The sequence below is a fragment of the Bufo bufo genome, chromosome 5 (genome assembly GCF_905171765.1).
Source record: "Bufo bufo chromosome 5, aBufBuf1.1, whole genome shotgun sequence".
Taxonomy (NCBI): Eukaryota; Metazoa; Chordata; class Amphibia; order Anura; family Bufonidae; genus Bufo; species Bufo bufo.
In genome coordinates this window covers 80,003,989-80,020,081 of record NC_053393.1, presented here as the reverse complement: position 1 = coordinate 80,020,081, position 16,093 = coordinate 80,003,989, and the positions used below count along the sequence as shown (strand labels likewise).

At 43.4% G+C, this 16,093-nt stretch overlaps 1 protein-coding gene across 1 annotated transcript in view; it reads right to left on the bottom strand.

Moving 5' to 3' along the window:
- Positions 1–16,093, bottom strand: part of NIPAL2 (NIPA like domain containing 2) — a gene marked incomplete at its 5' end in the record, with an annotated part of 81,447 nt that overhangs the window by 63,654 nt on the left and 1,700 nt on the right. The window contains one exon of the mRNA XM_040433856.1: positions 13,753–13,812. Within this exon, the coding sequence (XP_040289790.1) occupies positions 13,753–13,812 (60 nt within the window). The remainder of the gene's footprint in view (positions 1–13,752; positions 13,813–16,093) is intronic.

Sequence of the window (16,093 nt, the reverse complement as noted above, 5' to 3'; positions counted from 1 at the left end):
TAAATTTTTCTCTAAATTTATTGTTCTACATGTCTTTGATAAAAAAAAAATGTTTGGGTAAAAAAAAAAAAATGGTTTGGGCAAAAGTTATAGCGTTTACAAACTATGGTACAAAAATGTGAATTTCCGCTTTTTGAAGCAGCTCTGACTTTCTGAGCACCTGTCATGTTTCCTGAGGTTCTACAATGGCCAGACAGTACAAACACCCCACAAATGACCCCATTTCGGAAAGTAGACACCCTAAGGTATTCGCTGATGGGCATAGTGAGTTCATAGAACTTTTTATTTTTTGTCACAAGTTAGCGGAAAATGATGATTTTTTTTATTTTTATTTTTCTTACAAAGTCTCATATTATACTAACTTGTGACAAAAAATAAAAACTTCCATGAACTCACTATGCCAATCACGAAATACCTTGGGGTGTCTTCTTTCCAAAATGGGGTCACTTGTGGGGTAGTTATACTGCCCTGGCATTTTAGGGGCCCAAATGCGTGCAAACTTTTTTGCAGCCTAGGTGGGCAAAGGGGCCCACATTCCAAAGAGCACGTGTATATGCGTGACTCTGCGCAGCGCTGCCACTTCCGGAACGCGATCCTGCGTTAGGCGGTCCGGAGGTGGTTAAAGGGGTTCTGCCGTGCTTGATAAAAAAAAAATGTGAAAATCAGACATCATATAGTACATGACAATCTCTTTCTAACAAAGCTAGAACCAGCCCTGTACCTCACATGGATCCAGAGATCTCCCCATTCACTGCTCTAATTGTTCTGTTAAATCTATTTCAGGCTGGCAGCTGAGGGGGCGTGTCCTTTCTGCTGCTGCTCTTTCCCTGTAACTTTTGAGTATGGGGTGATCACCCCCCACGGAACAGAGCAACGGATGCGGACAGCACAAAGAGTGCTGTCCGCATCTTTTGCGGACCCATTGAAAGGAATGGTTCCATATGCGGACCATATTTTGATCCCCATAATTTATTTATTTTTATAATTAGATCTATTTTTTTGAGGGATGATCTGCAGTTTTTATTGATACCATTTTGGGATGTGTGTGTGTGAATTTTGGGTCACTTTTTATTAGATTTTTTGGGGAGGTGAAATGACAAACAAATAGCAAATTGGCCATTTTGATGTTTTTTTCCATTACGATGTTTGCCATATGGAATAAATATTTTTATATTTGAATAGAGGGCATTTTTCGCACACAGCAATGCCCATTATGTGTTTTTTTTTGCATTGTTTATTTTTATTCTAGGGAGAGGGGGTGATTGTAATTATACATATATATTTTTTAAAACTTAAAAAAATATATATTTCTATTTTCTTTTAAGCCCACAAGGGCCTAACATAATTCAGTTCTTAGTTTGCCATTTCTATATATCAATGGAAAAAAATCTATTTACAATTAGAGGATTCAGTGTTATGCACTGGAGCCTCAGCAGGCCCCAGCCTTTCACAGGCAGCAAACGGTTCCCCGATCGCCAGGTAAGGGATCCGTTCCAGGCCCGGACATGTAGCGCTTCTGGGTTTTGCACTCTCAGATTCCGTGTATGAATGGGTAAACTGGTTGAAATCTGTGTTAAGTTTTTATTATATATGCTACATTTATATAAACTATTTAGCGATATTGCATTCCAGTAATATCATCCTCAAAACTATTTCCAAAATCCAATATGACTTCATTGTTTTCCGCGTGGTGTGATTTCCTATGTTTATTTTGGAGCACAAAGAGTATACAGTTTATCCTCATAGACAAAGAAGTATGTAAATCTTTTGTACATGACAGGAAAGCAACAAGAACGTGAAATAGCTCGGATTATATAAAAGTACAGTAATGGAAAAATGTACATAATCCTATAAAGACCAATGCAACCCTCCAAATATCGGTGTCCAAATAGCAGCGCCAGCATTCTGTCCTAACATTTACCGCCTTTCTCAAGCCAACCAAAAAAAAATCTCTTATGTAGCATATACTTTTTCCAGGTACATTTCATTTGCACATTTATTACAGAATATTAATATTTTATAAATTTCATAACAATAGCAGACAATATCGCATATTACTGTAAGGGCAACACAGCTCTTCTTAGAACATAATGGGCTTAATTTACCAGAAAAGAGAAACTCGAGTCAAGTTTGCAACCATTCACAGTGCAGCTTCCAAACTTACAGCGCTTTTTAAGAAATGAAAGCCGAGCTCTGATTGGTTGCTTCAGGCAACAAGAACAGTTTTCCTCTTGGACAGTTTTGATAAATGAGGCCGTGTTTTTTTCTTTCTAAGGGGGTTTCTGGTACTTAGATATTGATGACCTATCCTGAAGGTAGGTCACCAAAATTAGATCGGTGGGATTCCAACAGCCACTGACACCCCCATCAGCTGTTTAGGGCAGTCGCTAGCATCGGAAACTATACATTGGACAGAAGGCTCCGTGCTAGGCACTGTAGTTTGCCTCCCATTCATTTGAGGCTCCTTCCATTGCAATGTTTTTGGTGCTAGTGGATGCCCGTAATGGCTGATCTGTGGGGGTGAAGCGTGTCAGAACCCTATTGATCTGGTATTGATGAGTAGAGCTGTAGAGGATAAACCATCAATGTCTCTGTATTGGGAAAAATCCCTTTCATATCTTTATGATGATGATCATTATAAAAAATGTGTTGTTTTTTTTTTAGAACTTTATGCATACCTCCCCACCGTCCTGGATCGGGCGGGACAGTCCCAAATTTTTACCGCTGTCTTGCAGTCTAGAAAGGCTAAGGTACGTCCCGCTTTCAAATGTCTCTGCATCCTTAGGAAGCAGAGACAGTTGATTGCAAAGGTGAAGCAGGGAGTTGTCCGCCCCTTGCTTCATCCTTCTACACAGCTTATGGTGCTCCCCAGCATTCACAATGCTGTCACACATTGTTCCTGCTGGGCTGTGTAGGAGCAGTGTGCGGGCCTGGGAATCGGCCTGTGCGCTTCTCCTACACAGCTCAGCAGGAACAATGTGTGACCGCATTGTGACTGCTGGGGAGTGCCAGATGTGCTCTAATCATCGGGGGAACGCCTAGGTGAAAGTTTAGTTTTTTATTTTATTAATACTACCACAGCTTGTGTTCGTCCAGCTGTGGTTGCAAAGTGTTTGTTCTCTGATGCTTCCCGCCTGACATGCTAACATATATCCATTCGGAGAAGGCATCCCTTTGACAAGCATCAGAATTTCCACATCCGACACTGCCAAGAAAATTTAAGCATTTTCTGCCAATTCATCTTAGTTAGCAGAGGTCACAGCTAGAAGAAACGTTGTGAATAAAGTAAAACTTAAATAAATTATTGGATATGCACTAAAAATAGGGAAAGGTGTGAAGGTCCCTAAATAAAACATACAAACCTAAATATGTGCTAGGTCACTGGACATTCGTGAGATGCAGCTAGACCCCACCAGTACCTATGGCTGTGTTTATCCGGTGGGAAAACAGTGGCTGCAACGGCTAGTGACCAGAGAATAATCCAGCAAGAGGCTGTCTGCCCTGAGTTAATCACATATGGATGCGCTATGTCCGTACCCTAAACCTAATTCTCAGCTCAACGTTTTGCCATGTAGAGGCTCATCAGGAGCTAGGTCAAGTACAGGACAAACAAACATGGAGGTGCTGTACGCCTCAGGTGGTGAGGCAACAGCATCAGCGATTTGGTGGCCGTAATATGGCCGCCACTCTCAGCAGTTTAAATAGGGGGAACCCCTCTCCTTTATTGGGCGGATCTAGCGGCAGCCGGCGGGTCACGTTGGTGGTGGGTATGTCAGAGGCACGGGTGTTATACCCGCCCTGATGACCCACCCCCTCTCCATGCCGCGATCTGTGCTGAGTGTCAACACACTCATAAGTATAATACAGGGAGCAATCGGCGATTTTAAAAATGTTAGGGAAAAAAGACAGAAGGGGTATAAATAACGCTTAAATAGATATGAATGCGCATATGAAATATGTAGATAACATGTACCGGCCACTGTAGATACAAATAAACCCTTTAGGCTATATTGAAAACAGTACATATGGGCTGTATGACGAGGATTGTAAACCCCACTTGAGACACACGAGGGGCGGGGTGGGGGGTGGGGGCAATACAGTGTATTCAAACAATAGTATGTCCTTAACCAGGGTAGGAAGAAGCAACGGAAACAAATGTGTACAGTTACAGGAAACAGGACATATGATATATGTTCATTCAGGCCCTCTGGGCGCACAGTCTGCAGCCTGAATGTCACTCGCCTCCTTTTGTAGCTATTTCTTGTCGTGATCGACACCTATCAAGGTCCTTTTAATTACTTCAATGTCCTGGAACTTGATGGCCCCCTACATTACCAGCGTGCTTAATGGAAACATGACGTGTGATGGGAGTATCCGCACAACTGCCGGATATCGTTGAGGTGTTCACCTATCCTCCGCTAAACTCCCGTACTGTTTTGCCTACATATTGAAGGCGGCACACACACGTAGCTAAATAAATACCCCACTGGTTCTGCAGTTGATAAAAGATCGAATTGTAAATCTTTTCTGTGTCACTGTACTAGTGAAACTATTCCCCCGTTGGATCGCCTCACAGGCAACACAACCTCTGCAGCGAAAGGTCCCTCTGGGTTGCCGGTCAAGCCACGTGGCTGGCTGTGGGGTTTGTAAAAAACTGTGAACCAGCCTATCTTTTCAAATTGCGGCCCCGGCGGAATGTGATAGTGGGGGTAGTACCCACAAGGTGTCCCACATCAGGGTATGATTGAAGAATACCCCAAAATTGGGTGAGAACATCTCGAACACTATTATGTGCCTCATAAGAAATGGCAATAATACAGACTTGATTCGTCCTCTCCTAGCCCGTGGCTTCAACAGTGTATGACGGTTTGCTGCTAAGCGAATGTTGGTATGCGCTCTTGAGGACCTGTCGTGCATAACCCCTCTTTTCAAACCGACTTGGAGGTCCCTCGTTGCCACCTGGTAGTCTGTGAGCCTCGAGCAGTTTCTGCGTAGCCTCAGATATTGCCCTTTTGGTATGCCTTTTTTTCAAGGCCATGGGTGGCAACTGTACCAATGGAGGAGACTGTTTTCACACCGGATAACACAGCCATAGGTACTGGTGGGGTCTAGCTGCATCTCATGAATGTCCAGTGACCTAGCACATATTTATGTTTGTATGTTTATTTAGGGACCTTCACACCTTTCCCTATTTTAGTGCATATCCAATAAATTATTGAAGTTTTGCTTATTCACAACGTTCTTCTAGCTGTGACCGTATTACATTTGTGAAAGGTACTGGTAAATTTCCTTGCAGAGTGCTTTTGAGTAGTTAGCAGAGGTGCAGTGACCATCCATCTGCTTCGGAAGCCCCATACGCAGTAGGATTCGCTAAACTGTTGTTTTAGACACACGTCTGGTTCTTTTTGGGGGTGAGCTGCTTCATTCTAAGAGCAGAAACAAAACAAAACCAAAAACTGTGGTCGAATTGGTGTTTTTTTCCAATTTCACCCAATATAGATTTTTTTTTTCCAGCTTCCCACTACATTGTATGCAATATTAAGTTGTGCCGTTATAAAGTAGAACTTTAGAATATGTAGCGTGCCAGTCCGTAGTCTTAGAAATACTGCCACCCATGGCCCGAAAGCCAATAATCATCCATTTTTATAACTCTGATAAATCGCCCCTTTTACCATGATGGATATGTGTGCAGACAGTCTATTGCACTTCTTAAGATATCCACCAAGCCTGCTCACCACACGTGACTTCCTTCATTACCTACACACTGCCGACATCGAAAGTAGGAAGGTCATAATAATGTGACTTTATAGTCCTATACTAGCAGAAGGACCCGGCTTAGCACAGGTATATTTCATATATTTCATTTAATGTTTGTGTGTCGTTAAAATAAATCTACAGTAGCCCCTATAACAGTGACCTCTACAGCACCCCGCCCCCTTAACAGTGACCTCCACAGCCTCCCACCCCTTAACACTGACCCAACCCCCACAGTGCACCACTTCCTTAATATGGGACCTCCTCAGCAGCCCACCTCCACAGGGGCCCGCCCCCCTTAACAGTGACCTCTACAGCACCCGCCTCTAACACTGACCATAGGTTACAGTCCCCTTAACTGTGACCTCCACCATTCCCGACCCCTTAACAGAGACCTCCACAGCGACTGCCCCTTTAAGGCTACTTTCACACTAGCGTTTCTATTTTCCAGTATTGAGATCCGTCATAGGGTCTCAATACCGGAAAAAAACTCTTTCGTTTTGTCCCCATTCATTGGGGAGAAAACGTAACTGAACAGAACGAAATGCTCCAAAATGCATTCTGTTCAGTTTGGTTGTGTTCTCATACCGGAGAGCAAACCGAAACATGCTGTGGTTTTCTTTCTATCATGGGATGCGGTATTAAGAAGGATCCGTCATGACCCACGATGTAAGTCAATGGGGACGGATCTGACACAATGTTTTCTCTGACACAATAGAAAACGGATCTGTCCCCATTGACTTTCAATAGAGTTTAGGATGATCCGTGTTGGTTCATAACGAATGCAGACGGTTGTATTATCAGTAACAGAAGCGTTTTTGCTGAGCCCTGCCGGATCCAGCAAAAATGCTAGTGTGAAAGTAGCCTAACAGTGACCTCCACTGTACTCCGCTCCCTTAACAGTGACCTCACAGTACCTCGCTGTACCTTTAATAGTGGCCTTCACAGTCCCCCTCCTCCCTTAACAGCGACCTCACAGTACCTCGCTGTACCTTTAATAGTGGCCTTCACAGTCCCCCTCCTCCCTTAACAGCGACCTCCACAGTGACCTGCCCCCTTAACAATAACATCCAGGACAGCGCCCCCCCCTTTAACAGTGACCTCCACAGCGGCTGCTCCTTTATTAGTGACCTCCACAGTACCACGTCTTTTTAACTGTGATTTCCACAATAACACGCCCCCTTAACAGTAACCTCCACAGCGTTTGCCCCTTTTAATAGTGACCTCCACAGTGGCTGGCCCTTTATTTGTGACCTCCACAGTACCCGGTCTCGTTAACAGTGATTTCCACAATAACTCGCCCCCTTACCGGGGGCCTCCACAGAACTCCTTTCCCTTAAAATGTGACCCCCCCCCCACAAAACCCCGCCCCTTAACAGTGACCTCTATGGCACCCCGCCCATTAACACTGACCTCTATAGCTGACCGTCCCCTTAACTGTGACCTCCACTGTTCCCTGCCCCTTAACAGAGACCTCCACAGTGCCTGCCCCTTTAACAGTGACCTCCACAGCATCCCGCCCCCTTAACAGTAACCTGCACAACGGCCCGCGCCTTTAACAGTGACCTCCACAGCGGCTGCCCCTTTATTAGTGACCTCCACAGTACCCCATCTCCTTAACAGTGATTTCCACAACACCCCACCCTCTTAACAGTGGCCTCTAACGCAATCTGCCCCTTAATACTGACGTCCATAGCGGACTGTCCCCTTAACTGTGACCTCCACAGCAGCCTGCCCCATTAACTGTGACATTTACAGCGCTCTGCTCCCTTAACAGTGTCATCCACAGAGCCCTGGCCCTTTAAAGTGGATCTACAGCAGTGAAGAAAAATGGCTGGGTTGTTATGGAAACCTTGAGTAAAACTGTGTGCATGTGGAGACTAAGAGCCTAGGAGCCTCTATTGGCTAATAAGGGTCATGTGATCATGTGTATGGCAGTTGGGATATGAGGAGAAAGACCTGCAGGCTTCTATTGGCTAATGTAAGTCATGTGATGGTGCCATTTTTGCATTTTTGGGGAATATCTCAGGAACAGTACGTGCTAGAGAGCTGAGACCCGGGCACCTGATGTACCTGTGTGCCAAATTACGTGATTGTAAATGCGACGGTGCGGATTCCTTTAGCGGACACACATACACTCAGCTTTATATATTAGATTAACATATGAATACATTTATCTGTATTTTACATGAAGCTCCTCTGTATCCTGTAGAGGTCATTATTGTTACAGTTGTCCACAGTGAATTTAGTATTGACCTAGCCAGAAATCTCCACTGGCAGAGATGTTCTGAGCAACAAGATGCTGCCTGTAAATACTGAACTAATTGGAATACAATTTGCTTTCTATTAATCGACATTTTGATGACAGTTTTAAATTGAAAGCCAGCTACGAGCTGAGTCACCTCACGACTACATCAGCCCATAATCTGCTCTGTAAGGGAATTTCTTGCAAATTCTAAAATAATAAACACGTGATTACATGGTCAGGGTCGCATTGGTCATTTTAAAAATACAATGGAGCAAATGTATTAATTCTGTAGACATTGTAAACATAGACCGCCACCACATTTTTCCCAGTGGTTCCGCTGCAGGATAGACAACTTTTGTCTAATGTTATACCACCTATTACTTGGCTTACTTTGCAACAGAATTTTAGGGAAATTTATCAGTCCTAAACACAGATTTTCTGCAGATGAACTGCAAATTTTGGTGAATGCCATGTCTGCTCAAAAATGTGCGACATTTTGTGATTTTATTTTGCCAATTATTTTAAAAGTGCAAAAAACTGTCGTAATCTCATCCAGTAGTGGGGTGTAAAAAAACAGTAGTAACATCTAGACAAAAGCGGTATTTTTAAAGCTGTGCCAAATTATATGAAACAATGTATGACATTTGATAACTTTGGCACACATTATGGCAACGCAAACCAAGAAAATGGACTCCAAAAAATTTCCCGTGTGATAAATCTCTAAATTTTGGCACAACTTTGGTACGAAATGTTACAGTCCCTAAGACTCTAAGCCATGCCCCTTCCAGCTAAGTCATTCCCTCTCTCTAGGTGACCTAGTTGCAGTGGATTTTCTTCATCCCCCAAATTGTGAACAATTTGAGCCAAATTTTGACACATTTTACAAGGTCTAGGTGCATTCACATCAGTAAATGTAGCTCACTGTTCTGAATTACTTCCTCAGTATTTTGCAAAAATCTCATCCATATGTAGTGGGAAAAATCTACAGAATGTTCAATATTTTACAAAAAATTATGTTGTGGTGGCAATTTACAGCACAGTGCACATGAAATCAGTTTTGAAAACTCCATCCGCACATGGAAGGAAGAATCAGCACAGAATATGAGCATGCCGCAGACTTTTAAATTGCAGGCATAATTATTACGTTGATGAAAAGCCACATATTTTCGCAACAGATCTCTCTTTTCAAATTCTGGCCGCCCAGGAACTCTTTTCAAAGTAAAGCCTCATTCACACATCAGTGTTCACGGACAGCACACGTCCCCATTAATTTTTAATGTGTGTATTCAGACATCAGTGTTTTAGCACGGTCCGTGCGTCGGTGTTTTAGCATGGATGCTTGCTCTATTTTGTCCATGTTCACGGATCCACTCATGCCCCATTATAGTCTATGTGTCCGTGAAAGCACGGATGCAACACAGATACCGTCTGTGTTTCACGGATCATTAGGAAGAGATGCTTTGAAAATAATTTTTTAGCTGTTCAGTGTCAGTGAAACACGGATGGCACACGGACAACAAAAAGCGGACACACAAACCCAACACGGATCCATCACGGACAGCTTCACGGATGTATCACTGACTACCTTCTCACGGATTTGAGCACGGACATGAATGTGTGAATGTGGCTTAAAGGGTGACAAATTGGCTGGTGAAGAGGTGTGCTGGTGAATTCATCTTCCTATGAAAGATGTGGCTGCAGGTGTACAGATTTCCCTTTCACAAATATGCGTAAAGTTTCATCTGTGGGAGCGATAATTCTGACAATCTTGGCTAATTACCCAGCCATCACAGTATAGAATATTTGCAATTTTTTTTTTTACTTTTTGCTTTTTTTTGGAGGGAGGGCGCATCTTACTATCATATTATAAAAGTAAATAATATGAATATAACAAACAGTGTCTTTACCAAAAGGTAAAGTAATTTCTAAAATTGTAAACCTCAGTCACAGTACAGTCCTGGATTCTCTTCCTCATGGAGCCATGACCATAAAGAAAAAAGCTACAAACCCTATCTTCCAATGGATCCCAACTAATCCTCCTGATGTTTCAAAGGAAAGAGCTGTGCTGCTGTCAAAAACACAGAGCCTAAGGATTGTGTTCACTTACTGTCCTCCATATGGCTTGGGGCACCAAAAACATGCAAGTTTAACCTACATGTAGGGTGGCAGCCATGTTGTGTGTTGCAGCAGAATTCAGGAATAATCAGTATCACCATTCAGAATTACATAAACTATATGCATATGCAGTAGGCGCCTCCCCAGGGCCCTTTAAGAGGAAAGATTTGTTGTTTTTCGTGACGCCAGTTGCAATGAAGCAACCAAGGCACAGGGCCCTTTAGTGATGTAGTAGATGGTACCCAGGTGTAGGAATGCCAGAGGGGTGTAGGGTAAGCCTATAAAGTCCCTTAATGTTGATGCACGTGTCACTGTGCTCCTACATGGATACAGTAGACCCTAGGCATTGGCTCCGAAGCAATGAAAAATGGGGGGTTGTTGATGAAGGGGATGATGAAATAATTTGAGTCCAGACCTTGTGATGAAGTTGATAACAGCTTTACTTTCAGTAAACGTTTCTTCAAACAGTTTCAGGCTTTGTCTTGGTTCCAGCAGACTTTAGCATTAACTGCGACAGGCAAACTCCTCTCTGCTACATCTGTTGCTCTTCTGACTCTGCTGTACTAACAGGGTAGCTGCATAACTTTTCTTCCTCTGGGTGCTGCAACTTCTCTCTTGTAGTCTGACTCTAGACTTTTCCAGGTGAAAACTTTCTTCTCCTGGCTTCTGAGGCTTCAGGCTTTGGCCTCTGTGTCCAGCAGAGCTGAAGGTGCTCTAGCTGATCCAGACAGGGCTTGTCCAGCAAGGACGTGAACCTGTGAACCTGCTGCACACCCTCCCTTGGAAGGGGGTAAACTAAACTAACTCTAAACTAGACCTCCTCCATCCTTGCAGCAAGTGGGACACGCCCCCACCACACCACACGGAAGTGGGGAGGGGGGGATAGAATGGAAAGAAGGTTCCACTCTATGTACCTGTAGCTCATGCCATTTTTGCTGCCACCTGCTGGTGAACAAGGCACATTACACTTGAACAGTTACGTAACAAGATTATGAATGCACATTGTACAGACCTGGAAATCCTACATATATAAAATCCCCTGTCTGAGTGCGCTGTCGTCCGTATGTGTGTCACCAGTTATGCACTGGCATGCGTGGTGGGGCGTCCAATCAGGACACAGCGCTCCACACAAATTCCCCCACACAAGTTCCCCTGCAGGGTGTCAGCAGCCTGACTGCCCATTGATACCACGAGACCCTATAGGCAGGCCACAGCTCCCCCCCTCCGCCGTCCACTCCTCTCTCGGCTCACCAGCAGTGTAGCGCGAGAAGCAGCCAGTGCGCATACGCCGCCTTCAATTCCCAGAAGTCTGTGCAGCGAAGATCCTGATGAGTGGGCGTGTGAAGAGATGCATAGCTCACTCTGCTTAAAACGGCTGACATCGGTGCTGGCACCGATTCCGGCCATTTAGCCCCTTCCATGCCGCGGTCCTTAGGGGACCACTGTATGGAGGGGCTAACCATCGGGCCGCTGATCTGCTGTGGCAGCGGCTGATGCTTGAAAGGTAAACTGAGGGAGGGAGCTCCCTCCCTCCCCTATCGTGCCGCTGCGCCTGTGACAGGCCGTCCCGATGGTTAACCATGGCAACCGAAAGCCTTCACAGACATCCGGCTTGCCATGGTATATCTAAGCTTGATCAGGCTCCTGCTTAAAAGAAAATTAAAAAACCTTCCTATATCCACACATATTTGGTTAAAAATGTAACAAAAACAAAAAAAAAAACATTAAACATGTTTGGTATCGCCGTGTCCGTAGGACCTGATCTATAAAAGGATAATGTTGATGGAATTGCAATTTTGCCCACCAAAAAATGATATAAAAAGTGATAAAAAAAAGTCATATGTATCCAAAATTAGCACCAACCAAACCGTGACCTCATCCCACAAAAAATGAGGCCCTACATAAGCCAATCGTCCAAAAAATAAATAAACATGGCTTCCAGAAAATGGAGACACAAAAACATGATTTTTTTTTCAATGCTTTTATTGTAACGACCTGCTCTATAAAAATAGCATGTGATCCAACCCATGTGGTAAACACCATAAAAAAAAAAATGTGCCCAAAAAATCTATTTTTGTCAACTTACATCACAAAAAGTGTAATACCAAGCAATCAAAAAGTCATGTGTGCCCCATAATGGTACCAATCAAACCGTCATCTCATCCCGGAAAAAAAATTAGACCCTACCTAAGGACAATCGCCCAAAAAAAAAAAAAAATATGGCTTTCAGAAAATGGAACACAAAAACATGTTATTTTTTTTTCAAAAATGCTTTTATTGTGTAAAAAAAAAAAAAAAAAATGCACATATTAGGCATCGCCAAAACCTACTCTATAAAAATCGTATGTGATCCAACCCGTCTGGTGAACGCCGTAAAAAAAATAAATAAAAATTGTGCCCAAAAATACCAAGCGATCAAAAATTCATATGTGCCCAAAAATTGTACCAATCAAACCATCATCTTTCTCCCAAAAAATTAAAAAATATGGCTTTCAGAAAATGGAAACACAAAAACATGATTTTTTTCAATTATTTTTTGTGTAAATCCAAATAAAATAAAAAAAATAGACTTATTAGGTATCGCCGCATCGTTACGAACTGCTCTATAAAAATTTCACATCTACTCTGTCAGGTGGGACATTGTTAAAAAACAAATAATAAAAAACAGCCATTTTTTGGTTACCTTGCCTCATAAAAAGAGTGTTATATATACACACACACACACACACACACACACTGCACAACTACCTCTTGCAAAAGATTTCTTTACTGCAGGAATAACCCTAATAATAACACGCCCCCCGCACCGCTCACACCAGCGTGCCAGCAAGCCGGTCGGAGCACCACCTTTTCTGTTCGTCAGTCCCAGACGCCATTTCTGTTCGTTAGTCACAGCACTATCAGCCATATAGAGAGGAGCCCCTGTCAGCAGTCTGACTCACCAGTCTCAGCACGCAGCAGTCAGTGCCAGTCATAGTGCCAGCAGTGTCAGCCACTAGTCAGTGCCAGCCATCTCAACCATCAGTCAGTGCCACCAGCCACAGCCACCAGTCAGTGCCAGCAGTCTCAGCCACAGGCAGCACTCAGTGCCAGCAGTCTCAGCCACAAGCCGCAGCCAGCAGTCTCAGCCACAGCCACCAGTCAGTGCCAGCAGTCTCAGCCACAGCGCAGTCAGCAGTCTCAGCCACAGCCAGCACTCAGTGCCAACTGCCAGCAGTCTCAGCCACAGCCAGCACTCAGTGCCAGCAGTCTCAGCCACAGCCTGCACTCAGTGCCAGCAGTCTCAGCCACAGCCAGCACTCAGTGCCAGCAGTCTCAGCCACAGCCAGCACTCAGTGCCAGCAGTCTCAGCCACAGCCAGCACTCAGTGCCAGCAGTCTCAGCCACAAGCCGCAGCCACCAGTCTCAGCCACCAGTCAGTGTGGTCAAGTTCCCTTGCCATTTAATATAGACTGTTCCTACTAATGTTTATGCACTACTTACTGTTTTAGCGCCCGTTATTGTAACGGGCTTAATGTCTGGTACATCCATAAATGACCATGACACTAGCCCACTAGAGATTTAAGCAGGGTGCAGGAGTGGTAACACCACTCTGGGGGTGTTACACATATGTATTGGCAAACATTAATTCTTACCTATTATATCCGATGCCCTCAAAGATTCCTTCAAGAAGAAAATTGAGATGACTGCACTTCCTGTAATAAAGATAGTTGGCTTACTATAAGCAGACATGATAAATATCCAGTATCCCAAGTTACACTCACTGAGGCATGTATGGACATTAAACATATATCTCCCCAGACAAATCAAAATGTAATACAATAGAAACATGAATAAGGCTACTTTCACATCAGCGTTTTTGCTGTACAGTTTTGAGATCCGTCAGGGATCTGGCACTCAAACCATTTTAAGTCAATGGTCACCGAATCTGGTCTTTTGTGCCGGATCAGGCTTGTTGCAGATTTCCTGAGCTGTTCTGCAGTGGGAATTCAGGTGTGAACGTGGTTTTAGAAACAGGCTGTTTTAGCTAGAAGATATTTGAGGAGATTTATCAAACAGATGTAAATGAGAACTGGCTTAGTCGCCCATAGCAAACCAATCAGATTCCATCTTCATTTTCCACAGCTCCCTTGGAAAATAAAAGGTGGAATCTGATTGGTTGCTAAGGGCAACTAGGTCAGTTCTACTTTACACCAGTTTGATAAATCTCCCCATTGATTATACTGGGATTAATGGAGGCAAGGTGGATTCTTCATACATGTCCTTTCAGTTGAGTTGAAGAGCAAGTAATGCAGAACAGTAAAGACAACCATCATCATATTTGCTGCCTATCTACGAGAACCCTAGGTTTTATGGTATTTTTAGACTGCAAGAAAAGAACAGCCTTCAGCGCCAATCTTGGCATAAAAAATATAATTCAAGTCAATAGGGCCTGTCTCTTAAGATTCACTGGTATTGATGAAAAACGGAAACCTTCACATCAGTATGAAAAATGCATTAGATGCACATAGTACCGAATAAATCTAAAGTCTTATAGTCAAAAAAGTAACAGCAGATCACATCAGTTGTGCACAGAAGATAAACACAGAAAGGGGGCCCCTGCTCTAGATTAGTCTCCGCATGGTATAATAAGTGATATGTAATTATTACGTTACGGTTTCTTTAGGTTTTATATCTGCATCTTTTTGCTGGTACAGGGCAGGGTGTTCTGCTTGGAGCCTGAATTCTAGTTTATTGAAGGCCAAGGGGGAAAACAAACATGACATTTACTTCTAAATGATCTGTTATCTCAGCTCAAGCCTAATCTCTGACAGCAATGTGCATTAAACCGATAAGGCCAAAAGGCCTGAGAACGCTCTTCCTGTATCTAAATGTCACATCTCAGAGATATTGCTTTGGTAATTTTATCTGTGAATCGGCTTAAAGGGCCATTCCTTTTTTAATAACAACACTAGAGGGTCCAGAGGAGGAAACTAAAGTAATAACTGGGAATGGGGCAACTACAGTACCCTGAAGATTATCAAAATTAGGGTTATTCACTTTAGAAAAAAGACGACTGAGGGAAGATCTAATTACTATGTATAAATATATCAGGGGTCAGTACAGAGATCTCTCCCCATCATCTATTTATCCCCAGGACTGTGACTGTGACGAGGGGACATCCTCTGCGTCTGGAGGAAAGAAGGTTTGTACACAAACATAGAAGAGGATTCTTTACGGTAAGAGCAGTGAGACTATGGAACTCTCTGCCTGAGGAGGTGGTGATGGTGAGTACAATAAAGGAATTCAAGAGGGGCCTGGGTGTATTTCTGGAGTGTAATAATATTACAGGCTATAGCTACTAGAGAGGGGTCGTTGATCCAGGGAGTTATTCTGATTGCCTGATTGGAGTCGGGAAGGAATTTTTTATTCCCCTAAAGTGAGGAAAATTGGCTTCTACCTCACAGTTTTTTTTTTTGTCTTCCTCTGGATCAACTTGCAGGATAACAGGCCGAACTGGATGGACAAATGTCTTTTTTCGGCCTTATGTACTATGTTACTATGTTACTAAACAATAAGAGTATAATTTATCATTGCTCAATATTGGTCATTTCTCATAAAATTCATATAACTTGTCTAATTGTTAAAGAGGGCCTTTCACCACTCCTGAAATGCCTGTTTTATTAGCTTCATGTATTCCCCCATGTAATAACAATTCTGGAGCATCTATTCTTATGGCTCTTTGTTGTGCCATTCCATTATTATTTCTACTAGAAGTTATGAATGAATTGCTAGCAGTCTGCAGTAACGGTACAGAGGGGAGGTTACAAGTTGGGGGTGTGTCCCTGCACAGACTGACTCCTATCCAATCAGGGCTGTCATTTCAGACTGTGCAGGTACACCCCCCCCCCCCCAACTTGTTACCACCCCTCTGTACCCTTACTGCAGACTGCTAGCAATTCATTCATAACTTATAGTTGAAATAATAATGGAATG